This window comes from Saccostrea echinata, unplaced genomic scaffold, assembly GCF_033153115.1.
Source record: "Saccostrea echinata isolate AGI-Se365-2 ecotype Australia unplaced genomic scaffold, CSIRO_AGI_Sech_v1 ptg000013l, whole genome shotgun sequence".
NCBI lineage: Eukaryota > Metazoa > Mollusca > Bivalvia > Ostreida > Ostreidae > Saccostrea > Saccostrea echinata.
The window spans coordinates 266,411-287,283 of record NW_026889762.1 but is presented as its reverse complement, the minus strand read 5'-3'; the positions used below and the strand labels follow the sequence as shown (position 1 = coordinate 287,283).

At 32.8% G+C, this 20,873-nt stretch overlaps 1 protein-coding gene across 1 annotated transcript in view; it reads right to left on the bottom strand.

Annotated features, from left to right (window-relative positions):
* Positions 1 to 20,873, bottom strand: part of LOC133186211 (uncharacterized) — a 34,909-nt gene that overhangs the window by 12,859 nt on the left and 1,177 nt on the right. The window contains exons 5-9 of the mRNA XM_061321443.1: positions 17,381 to 17,469; positions 17,075 to 17,097; positions 16,856 to 16,888; positions 14,013 to 14,099; positions 12,544 to 12,619 (exon numbers count right to left, since the gene is read on the bottom strand). Of these exons, the coding sequence (XP_061177427.1) occupies positions 12,544 to 12,619; positions 14,013 to 14,099; positions 16,856 to 16,888; positions 17,075 to 17,097; positions 17,381 to 17,469 (308 nt within the window). The remainder of the gene's footprint in view (positions 1 to 12,543; positions 12,620 to 14,012; positions 14,100 to 16,855; positions 16,889 to 17,074; positions 17,098 to 17,380; positions 17,470 to 20,873) is intronic.

Here is a 20,873-nt window from a genome sequence, read left to right as displayed (position 1 = left end):
TTTCATATGACCGAAAAAAATCTAAGTCAACAGTTTGCTTGCAGGTTAATGTTCTTTCGCTATATTACGTTTTGACAAAAAATACGGAATTTACATCATCATCAAAATAGCCTCGAAAAAATTACACACCCGAATATGTCCCATTAAATGAAGCAATCTTCAAATAGTATCTTTATTTTATTTTAGTATAACATAATTACTTCTTAGGTTTGTCACTGATCTTTACAGAAATATATCATAGACAGCGAGGCGGAGCCGAGTACGTCTATGAGATTGATAAATCCGCTGTATTTCTGTAAACATCCAGTAATAAACCTACAATGTAATTAGTGATTTATTTTCTCGAGGATCAGAGTTTTAAAAAGATAAACGCAAGACAAACCTGTACTTAATTTATCGACCGGTGGGCTAGATAGGGACTGCTTTCAAAATAATGTTTAACAAATACACCTATTGAAAAGCATTCTTCCAAAAGATATTTTTTTATTGGTTTGAATTTAAATTAATAAAAGTTTTTGCAAAATCCTATGACTTCACAGGAGAATGTACCCAACAAATATTTACTATAGTTACATGAGTAACACTTGTAGGGTATATGGAAAAAGGCATCGCCGTTTCAAAAAATAGTTTCCTCCCTTTGGGAACCATTAATTTCAAAGAATAATAGTGCTCACCATTTTGCTGTTATTCAAGTATGTTTTTGACATCGCAAGTCGAAATGTTTTGACGTCAGAGTCACTTTGCTTACAACTATGGTGCGTTCCTTTCACGCTTCCGATTGTCCAGAAAGCGTAAAATTGCAATGAACCGATTTGGAATCCAATTCCGGACGGGTTCTTTCTGTTCTTTCTAGAAAGGAATTATTACGTCACAAGAATGACGGAGAACTTGTGCTGTTTCAATGCTCAGACTGCAATTTTTACTTTTTGAGCATCAATGATGTTCAAATGCACAGAGGCATGACGGAATCAATGTCACAGACTCGAGATTCTTTGAACGCTCTGCCCCCTGAGCATTTTGATTAGTAATGACTATTAATGAGGGAGTAGTACCAGGGAGAAGCTTTGATTTTCCAGGGAGTAGTCTCAGATGGGGAAGAAGTTGTTTCTAAGGGAAATGGACATTTTATTGTTTTCATTTTATAAAGAGTAATAACAGTAGAGGTAAACTGAGAAAAACTTTGATGCTTTGAATTAGTGCAAAACTTTACTCAAGAATTTTTTTTTTTTGTAAATTCAGTGCCTTATTTTAACTTAAATTATATATGAATGATGAAATCTTCTGAAATTATATGATAATAAACATATATCCCCTTTTAATATCAGAAAATTCCTTGTAAGAATTTAAAAGATTTAAATATAATGATCTGAAATTCATAGTAAATATATATAAAATTTACTTTAATGAAAACTTTGAATTTTAGTAAACCATAGTTAAATATAGAAAACAATAGTTTGCTAAAGTACTTATTTGTTTTAAATTCCTTAAATGTTTGTATGTTACTGCTATCCAACAGTCAAGTTTGCAATGAAATATCTCTTGCATTGAGACACATCTCATTCTGTACCGACTCTTACACGTTTTATCATCTGTAATAACTCGTTGTTGTCTAGCTAATCTGGTACATGTAACACTTACTGAGTAATTTTTCAGACAGGTGTTCACAAATGCAACAAACTTAAGTCCAAAACACGTTTCCTTCGCAGTCTATTAAAATTGATGTTTGATCGGCGCAAAGGTCTTCCTAACCTCTACACTAACTTATACACTAACTGCAGATATAATGGGACTTGTAGCTACAAAGAACTACAGATTTTAATACTTTGCACTGCACTGGATAATCCTACCATGGGCACGTTAATGTACCATTTAAACTGAATCTTAATATTTGTCAAACATCTTTCATTTATAGACAATGGTTATAATCCCCTCTCAGGAATAGTAACGCATTCGTTTGTGTTCGTCTGTGGGTGAGTGAATTAATTCTGTATGAAACGAAAGTGAGGTACTTTGCATCGGGGTCGATATGCTCTTTTTGAGGGGATGGTTCGCCCTTCTGTGCCATTGTTAAACATGTTATTCGATTTTTTTTTTATTAAAACACGTGGATTAGAGAGGATATAATGTCTTGATGATTTTCGAACAGTCCTTGTATTAACATAACAGGGACAATATGCCTTGCAGGCTGTGGAATACTAAAACTAATAAGTATTTTTTTCTTCATTACTTAAATCTTTTTGACCATAACTGAGTGTCTTCAATTATACAGTAGAAGTTTTAAAAGATAAAAAAAAGTATGGTGATGGGGTGGTATGACAAAATGTCCAATAGGAGGAGAGATTGATATATGCTACGGTAACAAACAAGAGGCTCATGGGCTACAACGCTCACCTGAGTAACTAAGGTCCTGGTGTTCTCCAGGGCTGGGATTAATAAACATACTTAAGATTTGTGCTAAGTTTCACACTTCAGTATAAAATAAATTCTTAGCTAAGAAAAAATTCTTAAGTTATATTCATATAAATTCTAAGTGCAATTCTTAGCTTAGTTTAATTCTGAGAAAATTAGAGCACTTAAGTTAGGTCACCCTAGCAACGCATACAATTTCCCGAAAAAAAAGCACACTCTTTTGTGATGGAGGTATTTAGTTCCATATGTATTACATCACAACTGATACAACTTTGTCATCAACATTGCACAATACTGCATCTTACCAGTTAATAAACATCTCAAAGTCAAAACAAGTTTCTAGTTGGATGCAATAGCATGGTTTCTTACTGAAAGAGTAAAATGTCTTCTGTAAAGCATTATTTTTATTTTGATAAAGAAAACTTAAGTATTTATTATCTACTTAAGACACTCCTGAGGACACTTAACTTTAAGTCAATACTTAAGCACTAAATATGTTTATGAATTACGCTTAAGTATTTCTACCAAATTTAAGTAATACTTAGGGGACTTAAGTATAAAATATAAAACGTAAGTGATTTTTTAAACTTAAGATTATACTAAGAATTTTTATGAATCCCAGCCCTGATTTCCTGCTTTTAATACCTAATGTGGCCCCGCCCTACCCCTGGGGTCATGATTTGATTAATTTAGGATCTACACTACCCAAGGATGCTTCCATGTAAGTTCAGCTTTTCCGGCCCAGTGGTACATGAGAAGAAGAATTTTATTGATTTTTTTTTTCTATACACAGTATTTCAGTGTTGAATTTTGATTCTCTATTGTGGCTTCGCCCTACCTCCTGGTTCATGATTTGAACAATTCAGAATCTACACTTCCAAAGGACCCATCTACATTAGTTTCAGCATTTCTGGCCCATGGTTCTTCTGAAAGTGATGTTTTTTTTTAGTGAGTAGGGTGAACAAAACTCCTTCTCTTCCATTTAAAAATAAATGTTTATACTATATAAAAAAAGTTTTAAACATTAAGAAGAAAATAACAAGACCTCTCTGTCCGGGAAATTTCTAGTTTTAGTAACCATGGCATATCGCTAGTCGAAATCGCAAATCGATTAACAGAATTATATAATCTACTGTAGTGTACTTGTTTTCTACATGTAAGACCCATTGAAATAAGGCCAAAACTACTGAAGGAGTTGCAATTTTAAGTATTTTACAAAAATTTCTAATAAATGTATCCATGGTTACACTGTTCATTGAAATCAAAAACCAATAAAAAGAGTTATGTATCTTAGTGTAGTCTAATTATTGATTGATTGTATGTGGTTTTACGTCCCATTCGAGAATTTTCACTCATATAGCGACGTCACCATATACCGTTGAAAGGCTTCAAATTTTGACCTTTACTCGGCACTAAGGGCCATTGAACAGTGATGGATCTTTATTGTGCCAACGCCTGCCGTGACGGCTTCGGTTTTTAAGGTCTCATCCGAAGGACCCGCAACTTTCACTTCAAAGTGCCGAGCGCATGGCGAAAGAACAGTTGCTACCCATTTGTTATCGATTTAAGTCAGTCGCGGCCGAGATTCGAACTCACGACCACCCGATCACGGAGCGAGCGCTCTACCGACTGAGCTACCGTGTACTGTCTTAGTGTAGTCTACTTTTAATTCTAGTTTTACTGATATCAGACGAAAACTGAAGGAGAAGTTGTGTTTTTAAGGCATGTCACAGAAAATCCTATTTTAGTAAACATGGCAATTCCATTAAAGGAAATCAAAAAGCAATACAATGAAATATATATCTTGGATCTTCTATTTGTCTTCTTAATTATATTGAAAACAGAAAACAAAATAAAATCCCATATATAGAACAATAAGAAAGTCTAGAGGGCTCATTCGATTGATTGATTGATTGTATGTTGTTTTACGTCCCATTCGAGAATTTTTCACTCATATAGAGACGTCACCATATACCGGTGAAGGGCTTCAAATTTTGACCTTTACTCGGCACTCAGGGCCATTGAGCAGTGAGGGATCTTTATCGTGCCAACGCCTTCCGTGACACGGGGCCTCGGTTTTTAAGGTCTCATCCGAAGGACCCGCAACTTTCACTTCAAAGTGCCGAGCGCATGGCGAAGGAACAGTTGCTACCCATTTTATCAACTTGGGTCTGTCGCGGCCGAGATTCGAACTCACGACCTCCCGATCACGGAGCGAGCGCTCTACCGACTGAGCTACCGTGAACGGTCGGGCTCATTCGAGATTACTGTTTCGAAATACGAGATTCGAAATACGAAAATAAAAATTCGAGATCCAAGATCTAATCTAAACAATCAAAAGGCGGTTTAAGATTCATTCACTCCCCTTTTTCCTTAGTTTTGACCATCAAGAAATCGTTCGATTTATTTATACTGAAGAGGTCAATTGTTTAAATTACAAGAAAAAGCGTACTATATATCAGAACAAAATTTTAAGAAATGTTCGGTTTTTGTTCTGCAAAATGTGATATTTATATTAAATTAAGCATTTAGTCTACTTATGCTTGTGTGTCAAATTATACGGAAGACCTTATTATTTTTGTTCGGTTCCTTTTTCCCTTTTATTATGTCGCACCGAACGATGTCGGGCGACATATTGCTATTGTACGCCTAAAAACTTGTCCGGAAATTTTCTAGCGGGTGGCTGGGACAATCTTCCTGAAACTTTCCATAAAAGACGATCACTAGTTGTACTAGTGCAGTGCAGACTTTCAGTTTCAAAATAGCTACCGTTGCCATGGAAACGTGCGAAAAGTGACGAATTTTGTCCGGGAGTGTTCTCTCTGGTCCCTTGAACATTCATCATGAAACTTTATAGAAATAATGATCAGTAATTGTAGTTGTGCGATTTGAACATAAAATTATCAAATTGTCAATTATTTCCATGGAAACGGAGGAAATTGAAAATTCTTTAACTAAATTCTCTAACTGCTCAAGCAATCATTTTGAAACTTTAATGGATGATTCCTTGCAATATGTCAATGTTATTTCTACTTTTAAAAAAAAATGGAATTGGCCGCACACAGTCACCATGGAAACAAAACAGAAAAAAAATGTATTATGCTCACAAATGTTCTCAGAGGTGGCTAAGACAATCTTGATGAAACTTTACAGAAATTATAATTAGAATTTCTAGGTGTGCAAAAAAACATTCAATTTTTTTTTCTAAATTCCTACCGTTGCCATAGAAACGGACGAAAAGTGAAAATTCTTTAATTTCTATTTTTCTCAGTAACTATGCAAGCAATCTTTTAGAAACTTTAAAGGCTTATTCTTTCTACTGGATCAAATTGTTTTTCGCAAAAAAATTGGAGCAGGTCCATCGCTTCAGCCACCTTAGTTTTATACTCGAGCGTTCTCGTAGATCTCTTTCAAAATCTTCTTGAAACTTTACAGAATTAAAAATCACCAATCCTAGTTATGCATGGGATATTTTATTTTTTCAAAGTTTGTCGCTAATGCCAGGTAAGGAACAAATGATTTAATAAAAGTCGCGGTCACGTGACCATTGTATGCTATCAGAAGTTTCTTTTAATCAAAGTACTGAAAGGACTGATACGAGTTGATGGTTTTCCAAGTTTAGCTAATGGGTATTGCTTTAGTGATGAAAAAATAATATGTCTATTTAGAAACAGAAATTTGAATTTCCATTTGATTTCTGATGTCAATTTCAAGACATTATGCAAGGTATTTTTTAATGCAATTAACGTAAGTCGCGGGTTTGCTGACGTCATTAAAACTTGGTACGCAATTTATATAGTTTGGGCGACTTTCTTGTGCACATATGATTATGACGTCACAATGAAAAAGAAATTTCAGTACATCATTATCAAGCTATAAATTTTGTTGAAATTGGTATTTTATTGTTATATTATGTAAGGCACAACTTATCACAAATAATGAAGACTTTTTACGATTTGAATAGTCGATACAATATTTAGATATAACTTTTGTTGGAAATGGTAGTTTAGTGTAATATTATTTATAGAACAAACTGAAGTGATCAAATATAATGAAGGCTTATAACGATTCGAATCCAACACTGGAAGTATTAGAAAGCGTTTCATTATGCAATCGCATCCCGGAGAGCTCGGAATTTTCAGCTTGTCGGAAAGATCCGCGAAATTGCGATTGATTAGATATCACATGGTATAGCGAAACGATATGGGCACAAGTTTCAACTGATCTCTTTTCCTTTGAATGTATTTGAATAAACAGTTTGTTTCATTAATAAAAAAAATCATTATATAAACAATCGCAAACCCCTATTACATGAAAAGTTTAACCTTTATTTTTAAAAAGGACATTTTAAATATATATTTAAAGGTTTATCACCAAGTATTTACATTTCCAATGTCTTTGTCCGAGATAAAATTTCAAATAGTAAAAATGCTTTATTTCTACATAAATCTACTGGTTCATCGATAGGCGTGGTAAAAAAAATATCACGTGCCTGGCGGGACAATTAGAGACTGAAGCGGGGCTTGTAGCACGTGAATTTGCAGAATCAAGAGCATGTAAATGTAAGGAATAACTGTCAGATTTTTTTTTGTTTCATGACGATGATCAATCGATTGCCTTGAGTGATAATTTTATGCATAAACGCCTTCGGCGTTTATGCAAATTATCACGCAAGCCAATCGATTGATCACATCATGAAACCAAAAAATTAGACAGTTATTCCTTAATTAAAAACTGCTAAGGTACTATGAATCATAAACTAATACATTTTTTTAGCGACACTGACCTCCTGTAACTAAACACATGCACTTGGGATATGGATTCCCCCTTTCCTTTTTTTTTCTCTTTAAATCTGGGGTCGAGTCACCTTTTTCCTATTTTTGTATTCTTATTCCGACAATTTAAACCTTATGCCGTAAAGATGCCCTTAGATGCGGGTGATTTAATCGAAATATTTACTAATCAGGGGCACATGAAAATTAAATGGAAATATGAAACGGAAGAAGAATGTGTAAAAAAAAAATATTGGTGTCTGCATTATTCATGTTTTTCTATGCTTTACATGCGAAGTTTAAGTTTAAGAAGTGAGTTAAACGACGAGAAAATCTCTCTTTTTATGTATCAGTCGAAACGATATATTTAAAAACATCTTATAGAGACAAAAGGTTACGTTATCGAGAGCATATAGTACATGTCAGAATTCAAACATAAGATAAAGGTGACTCAACCCAAGATTTAAAAAAGAAAAAAAGTTGGGGGGGGGGGGGAGGGGGTCATTTTTATGTATCAGTCGAAAACGATATATTTAAAAACAGCTTAAAGAGACAGAATGGTTACCTTATTGATAACATATAGTACATATTAGAATTCAAACATAAGAAAAAGGTGACTCGACCCCAGAATTAAAAAGAAAAAAATGGAAGGGGGCACTTTTATGTATCAGTCAAAAACGATATATTTAAAAACAGCTTATAGAGACAAAGGGGTACATTATTGATAACATATAGTACATATTAGAATTCAAAAATAGGAAAAGGGTGACTCGACCCCAGAATTAAAAAGAAAAAATGGAAAGGGGGGGGGGTCAATAAATACCCCAAGTGCCTGTGTAAGTAACGGCTTAAAATGCTGTTATCTACAGATTTTATTCGCTACTTTGTTTTCCATATCCAACCAGTCGAATTAATGTTATATACATTGAAAGCCTTTTGAATCCCCCCCCCCCCCAAAAAAAAAAACCTGCCTGTTGATTACGTCCGATAAAATTAAATTTAGATTCTCGTCCCACTGTCTCGTTCGTTTGGGTTTTTTTTTTCTATTCTTATACGTATAATCATAAAATCAAGTTCAGATTTTTTTTTAATTATCCTCTGTCTGTATGCAAAAATAAATAAATTTTTTTTTTAAATATATACTGAAAATACAATGTATTTAGCCGGGACGATATTTGGCGGAAATTCATTCATTAAGAAGTTATCGTAACTATGAGAGCATTGCTGAATGTTCTAAATAATAACATTTCATATGTATACTTGAATAAGAGGATAACTTATTCCGCCAGCACGCTGAAAAAATAGCATACTTATCTAAAAAAGGAAAAAAAAAACAAAACTAAATGAAAAGAAACGGTAAGAAAACAACACATAAAGAAAATACATTGAAAGAAAGAAACTAAAGGACTGATTGTCGTTTTACGTCCCTCGAGATAATTTTCACAAATATGAGACGTACAAAAAATATTAGAAGAGAAACATGTCTAATAATCATTTCATTGCTATTGAATTATTATGATACGATTCGTGGGTCATATGAAAGCAGATAGACGTGAATTATAAATATTTTAATTTTTTTCTGCTCTGTATACCGGATCGATATTCACGACGTCAAGCGTGACGTCGTGATATTTTATGACGTAGTTCTTAAAAATGTTAAATTTTGCGATATGAAAGCAATTTTCTACAATTAAATTACGAGAAAACAAACCCGAAGACATGTTAATTTTTTCACATAGATTTATTTCAAATCAGTTCTATTTTAAGATACCAAAGGGGGAAGAATTTCGGCTGCACCATTTAAAAGTTAATAATATTTTTTGAGAAAAAAAATCTTGCCTGAAAACGAGCCGAAATCGACGTTTTTCCTATATAATTCAATACAATAACGTCGAAAAAGTTACTACAACAATGTTATCTTTGGGATTTAATTACATAAAAACGATGCAGACAAATTTTATAAAATTTTCAGAGAATGTAAAACAAAGGTAGAGGAATCATACAACTAATTTTCATGGTATGTTTTCGGACACTTTTAAAAGGCCTGCAAACCCGCGACCTACGTTAAAGATAATACTTTATGAAATTGTAAGAAAACGATATTTGTTTCTTTTTACAGTATAATTATACAAGTTATACATTTATTGAGCATTGCTACCTTATTTTAACAAATGAAATGAAATTGCACAACTATCATTAATTATATTAAGACCATAATTTTTGACATTCCTCATAGTGTATGCAGCAAGTATGTTTTTTATAAGTGTCGTTTTTCTCTGATAATTTTTTTCTTGAGTAATGCTTTTTTTCACATGCAGTTTCCAAATAAAATTCTGTTTAATAAATGTAAAGTCAAAAAAGTTACTGTACATTTTTACTAACCCCCTACCCTTACACACACGCGCGCGCCTCACCCAGAATAACAACAACATAAAATATTTCTCACCCGAAATCAACCTCTGGTCGATTCAATTAGTTAATCGGCGAATTTCTGTACAGATGAACAGAGATATAAAATTTCCTTTTTGTAAATCAAGTTTCCCTAATATACGAGTTTATATTCCGCAGCCGTGATGCTTTTTCTTTTGCGTGTGTGTAAATCATCTTATTTACAATTACTTTATCTTGATATAAACCACTTGTATTTAGTTAATTAATTCCGAAATCAGTAGTCATTAAAAACTAGCGATATTATTCCTTCAATAGAATCCAATTCTCCGGATATGTTAGATTTAATTACATGTATAAACATGTGTGTTCTGATGTATTTCATGTTCAATAAAACAAAAAAGAGGTTTTTGAGGAAATCAAAATTTTTATTAATCAACAATCCTGCCTGTCAAAACTATTATCTCCTCTACAATCCGAGAGTCAGTAGTCCAATCCCAGCAATTGGACCATGTATTTTTAAAAGCTTTTTTAATAAATAAAAAAAAAAGAATAATACACCTTTAGACCATTTCTAATAAAGCCAGTTCGGGGCGACATACGCTATTGCTTGCAATAGCAGAGATTCTAATTATTAAGGTCTTCCGTTTTCACGGAAGACCTTATAGTGATTCTACTGTTTCTTATTATTATTATTTTTTTTTTTTTTTGACCAAATTTTGTGCAGGCGTTTTCTCGAAAACTATTCAGTGGTTTTACGTGAAACTTTCAGGAAAAATTAGTCATTGTATGAAGTTTGTTCATCACAAGGAAAATTTGGAAAATTCCATTCTGGTTCCAAGATACGGGCAATTTCCTGATTTTTAAATGGAATGTTGTCCGCGAATGTTCTCAAGAACGGTTAAAGATATGAACTGGAGACTTATTGGAGAGCATAGAACGTGACATTTTAATTTGTGGAATCGCCTTTTCGTTCGTCGTCGGCACTTCCGGTCGTGTACGGAAGTGATCAAAGAAATCGTAAAATTTCAACTTTCCTTTTTTGAATTAAATCCTATATCACATTATTGCATCTTTTGTGTAGTTTCGAAATATGTTGGTCCCACCGGAAACAAAAACGTCAACTTCCGGCTATAAGAGAAAAACTACATAATTGAAGTATTTTTCTTTCCCATTAATATCTTTTGTAGATAAAGTATTTGAAATGAATTTTTAATATGTTATTTAGTCAGCAAATATCTACAAAAACGTCAACTTCCGGTTTTAGATGATAAACTACGTTATTTCGATATTGAACTTTCTCATAAATATTGCTTAACGATAAAGTACTTGAAATGTTTTTATGCATTTTGTAGATACTGCAAATGTATAGAGAAACGTCAGAGATTTTTTTTTTTTATAAAATTCACTTCCGATCGCGTGTTTACCTGTCCTCAGAATTAGAATTTGTTCTCACGATATTGCTCGGCAACAGTAAACGACTGAAGTCTAAAACTTTCAGAACTGATAGTCAGTCATCATTTTATTTGAAATGCGAGGAAATCTTGTATCGTCGTTACTTCCGGTCGTGACAGGAAGTGATGCAAAAAAGTGAATGGTTAATGGTTAGCACGTTGGATTTCACGCTGACAACCAGGGTTAAATCTCCAGAGTGTCTGAATTTCTTTTATCACCTTTTCAGCTTGGATTTACGTTTTTATTTTCAAAATCAGACGGAAGACCTCTCATTGCTCGCAATGAGTTTCTAGTTATTATTATTATTATCATCATCATCATCATCATCATCATTATTATTATTACCTATTTTGTGAAGGCAAGTTTTGTGAAAATCGACCGAGATCTGATAGATATCGTCTAACATTAGAACAAAATTGTAGGAGGAGTAGCATTTTGAAATAATTTTTTAAATTTCTGTTTTAAGTAAACATATCATCAGCGTTGATTGAAATCAAAAACCGGCATACATTATTGTGTATTATATATGAACCAAGTATTATTATTTTTTTTGTAAGTATTATTTTTGAAATCAAATCAAAACTTCAAAGGTATCGAGTTTCACAAGAATTTCAAAGAATTTTCAATTTTTAGTTTTCATAATACAAAACTGATCAAAATCAAAACCGATACACAATGTTGTACCAAACTATAATCAACTTTTCTGCCAAAATACATGTATATTGACATCAGATCAAAACAGTAATAGCAATGTTTTAAAAACTATTTATGGCGTTGACATCTCCAAACTCATTTGATATTGAAGAGCATGCTTCCAATAGGATCGGCTTTTAAACAAATGCAGGTTACTTACAGATACGTTGATGTTACAGGTACTTCAACAATCTCTTTTAAAGTCAGCATTCCGTAATTCTATGGTCGTTTTAATGACCATTTAGCAAAAATAAACCATCACTTGGTCGGATTTTGGCTTTGTTTCATACCAATCGTTAGGAATTGGTATTTGAACCAAATTTGACTACGGAATGTTCCGTTTCTTTGATCAGTATATAGGGCTCATGACAGGTGTGACCGGTTGACAGAGGATGCTTACTCTGGAATTTCCAGAGGTCCTTCTTTATACCCTTTATAAAGATTTGTATTGTTTAAAGATTTTTTGAGATCGATCACTGTTCATTAGCTTCACAATTTTCATTACAGACGGACAGACAGACAGACCGAAAGCAAGACGGACAGACCACAGACACCTAACTATCGCATGGGCCCTTTAAGTCTCTAATTAGAAAAAACTAAAATAGTTTTGAAAAAATAACTTTGACATTCATTTAGAAGTATGGAATCAAACTCTAGGAACGAATGATATTTCATTAACTGTACCTCTCCAGATAAATGAAGGGTCTAGAAACGGCAAGTCAATATATTTAAACGTTTGCCCTAGAACAATACAGAACTTTGATTCGTAATCTAGTGAAATTTAACGAACATGTGTAGTTCAAATGAATATTAGACACATACTAACCAGTGTCATTGCATAAATGACTTTGTTCTTCCTCAGAATTCACAGAAACTTCTTTCTTTTCTTCAACTTCCAGCTGCTGAAAGTAAATTTTGAAATGTTGGTCATGATAATTGTATTTTTAATAATTACTCAATCAAAAGGTCTATTTAGCAATTTTTAAAAATATAAATTTATACGTCTGCAAGCAATATCAAAAATAAACAAAATCAAGAGCAACGGAAAGTGGAGCATCCCCTCGTATGACAGTATATCAATAAACATACTCAACATTTAACATCGATCCCGTCGCAAATCTTTTACTTCCGTTAGGCAAACAAGGACAAACTAACCCTCAAGCGTGTTATTATTATGTTCCCTCCAACTCCGTTGTGATATTAATAAGTGACTAATTACAAGTTTGGAAATTCCACACAAAAGATGTAAGCCATTTGAATCTGCATCAACAATGGATCAAAATAGCATGCAATTTAAACGAATAAAGAAAAAGAAAAAAGAACAATATTCATTTTCCAGTGCAATCAAACAAATAAAAATTGTGAGCATACAGTAAACACGGACCATAAAAATTCAGGTGATCAAGTGGCATGAAGGAGTTAGCATACCATGTTGATCAGTGTCAAATCCACTGTGTGCCCTTTGTCATAATTCGATAAAAGTAAATCCATATACGATCCTGTGTAAAATTTATTACTTGAAATTTCGTACGGAAGATGTCAGTCAATAGTAGACTAGACAACAAATTTAAGTTGCAAGTAAGTCATCGTTATTACTCAATGCACCGTTAAATATCCTCGTCATTTTAACCAATTTGAATGACCACTTCACCATATTAAAATAAAAATTTGTTCCTGAAACTCTCCGTGATCTCCGTGATCGGAAGGTCGTTGGCGTCAACCCCGGCCGCGACTGACCTAAAAAAAAATAGGAAGTAACTATCCCTTCGCCAAGTGCTGGGCACTTTGAAGTGAAAGTTATGGGTCCTTCGGATAAGACCTCGGAAACCGAGGCCCCTGCAGGCGTTGCTCAATGGCCCTGAGTGCTGAAGTCAAGGTCTTAATTTGGTAGCCAATCACCGGTATATGGTTCTTAATATGAGTGAAAAATTCTCAAATGGAACGTAATTAATTAATGATGATGTGCAAAAAATTATGCGTGAAATATTTCAAAGACCTGCTTCAAACTAAGTATTCATTGTCATTATTATGCTTCAATTATTTTTTTTTTATTTCTCATCGGATATTAATTCATGATCATATTAAAAGATTTAACGAACAACATGGGAGTGAGTAAGATATGAACAGAATTTAAGATTTTCTGAATAATAATTACAATGGTAAAAGTGATGAGTAGAAATTGAAAAGTAGGTAGAACTAGAAAAAAAACTGTTTTGAATAGGCTTCAGCTGCGAAATACACAATGATAGTTTTTTTGTTTTTCTAAACTTTGCATTTATTGTGTTATCCACCAACGCCACTTGCAGCATAGTCTCCAGAAATCATCCGGCAAATCACCACGTGACAAAATATCCCGGCTATAGCACGTGATTCACTGGAGATCTGAATATAAATAACCCTTCATCTTCATATAAAAACGCATAGACGAACACAGTTGATTCCATATGAGGCATCCGCAGTTTAAACTATCTGCGCATACATTACGCCCTGCACTTCTTCGTTTACTATGCACTAAATATTTCAGAACATGTCAAATATTTACGAGTATTATTATGTTGCATTTCCCTTGAGATGCAGACTTTTTTTGGATCAATATTTAAACAGGTTATCTCCTTTTTTTTTCAACTATACTAGACGGGAAAATATGCTGTGTGCATTTCCTGCTGATGTAGAAATTGCAGCTAATGTTATAAACTGGTTCTGCTCTGATGACAATGAAGAAGGAGGAAGAAAAATGATAAAAATAAGTGAATATTTAAAAAAAAAAACAACTGCAATCCTAACATGACCATCTATTGTTCCTGGATAATACTATTTTTGTCCTTAAAGAAGATTTTAGTGAAGAGAGAGATTTATTAAAGTGGAAATTCAAATATGGTTGTGGTGTGAACAGCAAGCTCCTTAATATTACTTTTTATGGGATTAAATACAACATTTTTTGAACAAAGAGTTGATTTTTGAATTGAAATGAGATGATGTTTGAAAAAGGAAATGGTGTTTGCAATTAAAATTTCCACTGCCTTGTTACAACGCGGAATTTAATAACAACGCAAAATGTAATAAACCAGAATTATTGCATTTTGCGTTATAACATTTTGCGTCGATATCAACGCAGAATGTAATAGCATGAAATTTAGAAAATAGAAAAAATTAAAGAAATCTATTAATTTTTATTGGCAAGTGTAAATATAGCGGGGAGGGATTTTCTTAAATTAAGATTTCATAATGTTTTACAAATCACGTGCATTGCATACCAGCAAAATTAAATTCTCTTTCTCTCTGTCCCAGTAATAAAATGGATCGTTTCTGCATGCGCATAAAGAAAAAAAGATCAACATACAAAGTAACCCCTATCCCCAACCCCACGCTTCTCCTCAACAGAAACACACACAACACTTCGAATTTGCTTACCAATGTACACATATACGTCGCACATGAATATCAAGAGCTTTTAATGGACCCATGGTCAGCATTTGGTAATTAAGAATGTCAATGATGGATATATAATACAGACTAATTTATAAATAGACATGCCAATCAAAGTTAAGTTAATGATTTAATAAGTATTCAATAAAATTATTAGGAAAAAGGTTAGAAAACGTAGGGCCGATAAGCAAACTTGCAATGGGCCAACATTGGGTTGCCAACGTTGGTCCAACGCAGCCATTAAGTGTAAGTCAGCGTTGGCCCGAAGTAGTCATGCTATCAACGTACGTCATACAAATTATTTTAACTTTACAAAGGATAATCCTGAACATAATTACAAATCCTATTTATAAGAAAAAAAATTTTACAATTCGGACTTTATAAATTACATTACATTTATTAATACATTACATTTATAAATACGAAAATTTTATTTTCTTGTCATATTCATTGAAAAAATTTTGTAAAGATGTTGATAGTTAATTTCATCTGCATAGTTATTTTTCTTTTGAAAGGCTAAGCCCATTTTATTTCATTTCTTTTTTAAATGTTTTAAACTGGTGTGTTGGTTTTGGTTTCTCACATTTCAACTCTGAATTTCAGTATTATTTTTTTTCATTAATGCAATAATAACAAATTTTCTACCTTTCTTAAATGTTAAGGATAAACTTTACTTTGTGAAAGTGGAGAAATGTGCGTCTATCAAACGCGTCCCAAAATTTGTAGTTTTGATAATTTTTTTGATAAAAAAAAAGAAGTTAATAAACATAGGTTTTTTTTTTCTTATTTATTGGTCTGAAATGCTCTAGCAACACGAAAGTCATGATATCTATACCGAAAAGTTTAGAATAGTAAATGACTGTGTCCAAGCTCTTCAGGATTCCCTTATGAATAATTTAAGGTTTTCTTAGATTGCTGTTATTTGCTTTCAATGTACTTTAAGTATGCCGGGACAAATTTCCGCAGAAAACTTGTGACCGCGTACGTAGCGGGAAAAAAAATCCTTTTTCAGTAAATAAGGCAGAAAATCAGTAAATGTAAGGCAGAAAATCACAATTCATTAGTTCTCTCGAAAGACATAAACAATATTACTTTTAGATAAACTGGTACATGAATGTAAATTAAGACTATCGAATATAATACCGTATAAATGGAGTATTAAGCGAAAGGCAAATCTAGCGATTTCCCTGTAAAACAGCTATAAGTACTTTTAGCAATGTTTTGATGTAAGGAAGGATCTCATTACTATTAAGCATAGCAAAATGAATAGTTAGCAATTTTCTTTTCAGCTATTTAAACACTTTCGCCAATAATGATAAAAAATGAACTCTCCCTAAAAATTTTGCTTCATATGTTAGTAAAATTTTCTTAAGAAAAAAAGGACTCTAAATAAATATGAAAATAAGCGCTTAATCATTGAAGATTTGCTAGTTTTGTCAGGTTTTTTGTCTAAGAATACATATAAACATGCTTCAAAATATACTTACATTTTCGGAGTAAAGGTTATTTGAAAAATCAGTCTTCTCCCCAGAGCACATAAGAAAACGGATAAAAAAGTATCATGACAAAAAACGGACATACTTGTCTACATGGACTGTAGACACATAGCAAATGGAGTTACTATATAATTATGGGTCTAAAAATGGGATTTTCTATAATCAAAAATACAGATTGACTTTTAATGTTAACCATTTGGATATCCTCGTCCTTACATCTAAGACATTATGTTTAGAACTGAACACGCCCTGAAAGAATTATGTAAAAAATATCAAGAAATTATATTGAAAAAGATGTGCGTGGCAGTAAAGTAAATATACAACCAATAGCAGGATAGATAAATAAAGACAAATAATTAAAATATGATAATAGTGATACTTGCAAAGGAAAAAGCATATGATTACAAGATTATGAAGTTGAATTAATTCACTTACATCATTGATACCCCCTGTCTGTTCTAAATTAACAGAATATTCTTTTATTCATCTCTCTATGAGATACACATGTAAAAGATTTTGTCTTTCAGAGAATCTTTGTTGATTTGCATGTTATGAATTAATTTTTTTTTTTTTTTTTTTTTTTTTTTTTTTTTTTTTTTTTTTTTTTTTTTTTTTTTTAAGTATGGTCCATGGTCCAAGTTTCTATACAAATGTTTTCTAGTTCATAAGTGACATTGAGTTTATGAATTTAAATTTTCATATCTTTTTCATGAAAAAATGAAAGCAATATTTAGTACTCACTTTTTCTTTGTTTCCTGATGATGATAATGATAACCATGCCAGATAACACGAGGACAAGCACAGCAACCGCCACAGTTGTAATAATTAACCTGTTAATAGATATTTTATGATGATTTGATTCAATTTCAACTCATTACATGCCCAGCTGTATGAAATTCATTTTTAAAAAAAAACTTGCTTACCGGATTGAATGACGCAAATACTAATGTGCATTTTATCAATTTGAGTATCAATTTAAGTATAATAACTTTAACTTCATTATTTGAAGCAAAAGATGCATATTCATATTAAAAATACGTTGACTATAATATAAAAAAAATACTATTACATTGAGTTGTAATTATTTTGAAACAAAAACTAAACACGATAATAAAATAAGAATATGCAGATGTACACAAAAGCAGATTTGCATGAATGGTTTTATAATTTTTTTTAGTAATGCCATGAAAAGATACAAAAACTTCGCATCTTAAAAAGGATCGATACAGAAGAGGAACCAAATTATTAAAGTACATGTGTACTGAGACTTGCATTTTCCACAATATAAATAATAATGTTGAAAGAGAACTCATTTTTCTCAACGTCGCCCCGTGGCGCAGTGGTTAGAGCGTCTGCTCTAGAGTCGCGAAGTAAGGAGTTGATCCGACTGTGGGACGCGGAGACCGGTCCTTCGGATGAGACCGTATAAACCGGGATCCCGTGTCGCAGTAGGTGCTGGCACGGAAAAGATACCTCACTGCTCAATGGCCGTAAGTACCTTGTATAGGACAAAATTTGTCGAAAGGGACGTTAAACAAAATACAAACAAACAAACATTTTCTCAACAATGTGAAATTGAATCAATGTATCATTGACATAAGTGAAGACAACGAAAAAGGATAGATCTCGAAGAAAAAATACAAATAGTAAAAATCTGTGAACAGTGCATAAATACTGACGTCATTCCGATTCCAGTTTAGTTGTAAGTTGACTTTTAACGTCTGTAACGAAATATGAAGTGAAATATGAAGATAACGAACAGTATTCAATTTCGAAGGTCCAATGAAACGATACAAATTTGGAGCAGAGCAAACACGGACCTCAAAATTTAGAGGAGGGATCAGGTGCCATGGAGGAGTGAGCATCTCCTGCCGACCGGTCACACCCGCCGTGTGCTTCTTGTCATGATCGGGGGAAAAAAACCCGGAAAAATCCGTAGACAGTTCAGTGTATAAATAATGGCCCAACAATTAGTATGAAAAACGTCAGTCACCATTTGACTCAATGATAGCTTGTATTTACTGATAAGGTCATTATATCGACCGTAAAACTTGCGAAAAGATGACTTCAAATGAGACTGTTGATATCGTTGTTTCATCAACTTGCTTGTCAATAGCTTGCATCGTTTTGGAAATTGTTCATATGTAGAGAATGCCCTTGCGTATCGATTCAAGTGAGAGACATAAACCCCATATGCAGGTGATAAGGGTATATTGTTACATAAGTAAGGGAAGTTGACGATTGAAAAGTTGAAGTCATAACGTTTATTATAAAGCTTTGTTGTTAGGTTATCATTAACGTCTTTTTCTAGTAAAATATCTAGATATAAAACAGATGTATCAGATTCTGTGGTATTATTTATTTCAAGCTTACTGGGATATATCGAGTCGACATATGAATTAAAGTAACTATTGTTAACTGATAGTACGTCGTCGATATATCGAAATGTCGAGTTGAAGGCCACAGCAAGAGTTTTCTTGTCATGTAAAATGTTTGGAATAATAAAGGAAAAAAATATGCTCAGAAGTCCACTGAAACAATAAAAATCAGTAGCAGAGCAACAAGACCTCTAAAAACATCAAGGGTGGGATCAGCTGCCCGCCATGGATCAGTAAGCAAGTCAACATATGAATGGAAGTAACTATTGTTAATTGATCATTCTTCGTCGGTATCTGTTTAAATTAATGTCGAGTAGAAGGCCACATTTCTCATGTAAAAGTTTTTGAATAAATTTTGCTTCATATGAATACAAACATACGTCTGATAATAACGGGGCGCAATTGGCACGCATGGGAATTCCGACAGATTGTTGGAAGATCTGGTCTCCAGAAACTACATAGTTATTAATATTGTCAATTAGAAACTCAAGCATCTTTTTATTGTTTCTTTTTTGGTGCTGTTTAACGTCCCTCTCGAGAATTTTTCATTCATATAGAGACGCCACCACTTGTCGGTGGAGGGCTGCAAACTCCTGAAGTTTGTCTTTCCCTTCTGATAATATTTTAGTTGGGAGTAAAGAAAGAAGCCTGGTAGAATATTTGCTTGAACCCTCTATGCTTCTTAGTTTTTAAGGATTTTTATAAAATTTACGAATCAACTACAGTAATGGTAACTCAGATTCATTTTAATTGTTGGTAATGTTAAAAAATTAAAACTTACATATAATTTTTAAGAATTTTTTTCCAAAGAAAGGAAAACTATGAAAATGAGTTGAATTACCAACTGCATGATTAAATCTGTGTTCCTCTGAAATACATTTAAAATAATGAATCATACAAACAAGGACAGTGTTGTTACCTGCTTCCTCAGTAGGAAGAATTACATACCGATTGTGAAATCTATCTTTTTTTTCATTTCTGAATTATTGCAGACAGAAGGATAAAATGGAAATTTCTAATTGATACAAGTAGTTTTAAAATGTTATTTTACTTTTTCTTATCAGAAGAATATAACATTCACGCACTTAGAAACTAGGGTGATGGGTGGGCGGGGTGCAGCGGGCTTGCCTATCTCCTTGCAATATTTTTTTCTAAACGTAATTCTACCTTTTAATTAGGTACAGAGTATGTTCATCTAATTAAAAAGCTGGTTCCCCCATCCCCAGATAATGGACCTTTACACCCTAATCATTTAAACATTGGAGTTGGGAGAATTCTCCTCTAGCTTTTTCGGGAAACTTGTCAAAGATTTTTTTTTTAATTTAGGTAAGTCGTCATTTTTATTTTTTTTCATATTATGCCTTCCCCCATTCATAATTTGCCCTATAAATTCTTGAAATTTATTTTATCTGCATCGCACCAAAACAAGATTTAAAAATTCAAAATTAATACAAATGGGTATCTATTTCTTCATTGCATTTAGCTAGGACATAAAATGTTAAATAAATAAGAGGGCATAAATTGCTTGAGGAGTTTGTATCATTTATTAATTGAATTATATAATAAAATAATATTTTTTTAGCCAATAAAGTAATTAAGCCACCTTCTAAGTACACGTACAAGAGCGAGTATTCACCTCGCTCTTCGGGCTCGGTATATATTGTTAAGCATAGTACTGACCTCAGGCATGCAATAATTACATCTAATTTGTTTAACATAGTGAATAAAGACCACATAATTTTACACGCAATTTTAGTATGATTGAAAAAAAATACTATCTCGAAAGTAATATTTAATTTTATAAAGAATTTTGCTGATATCAATTTTATTATTTATTTTATTCTGTAGCATTTCAA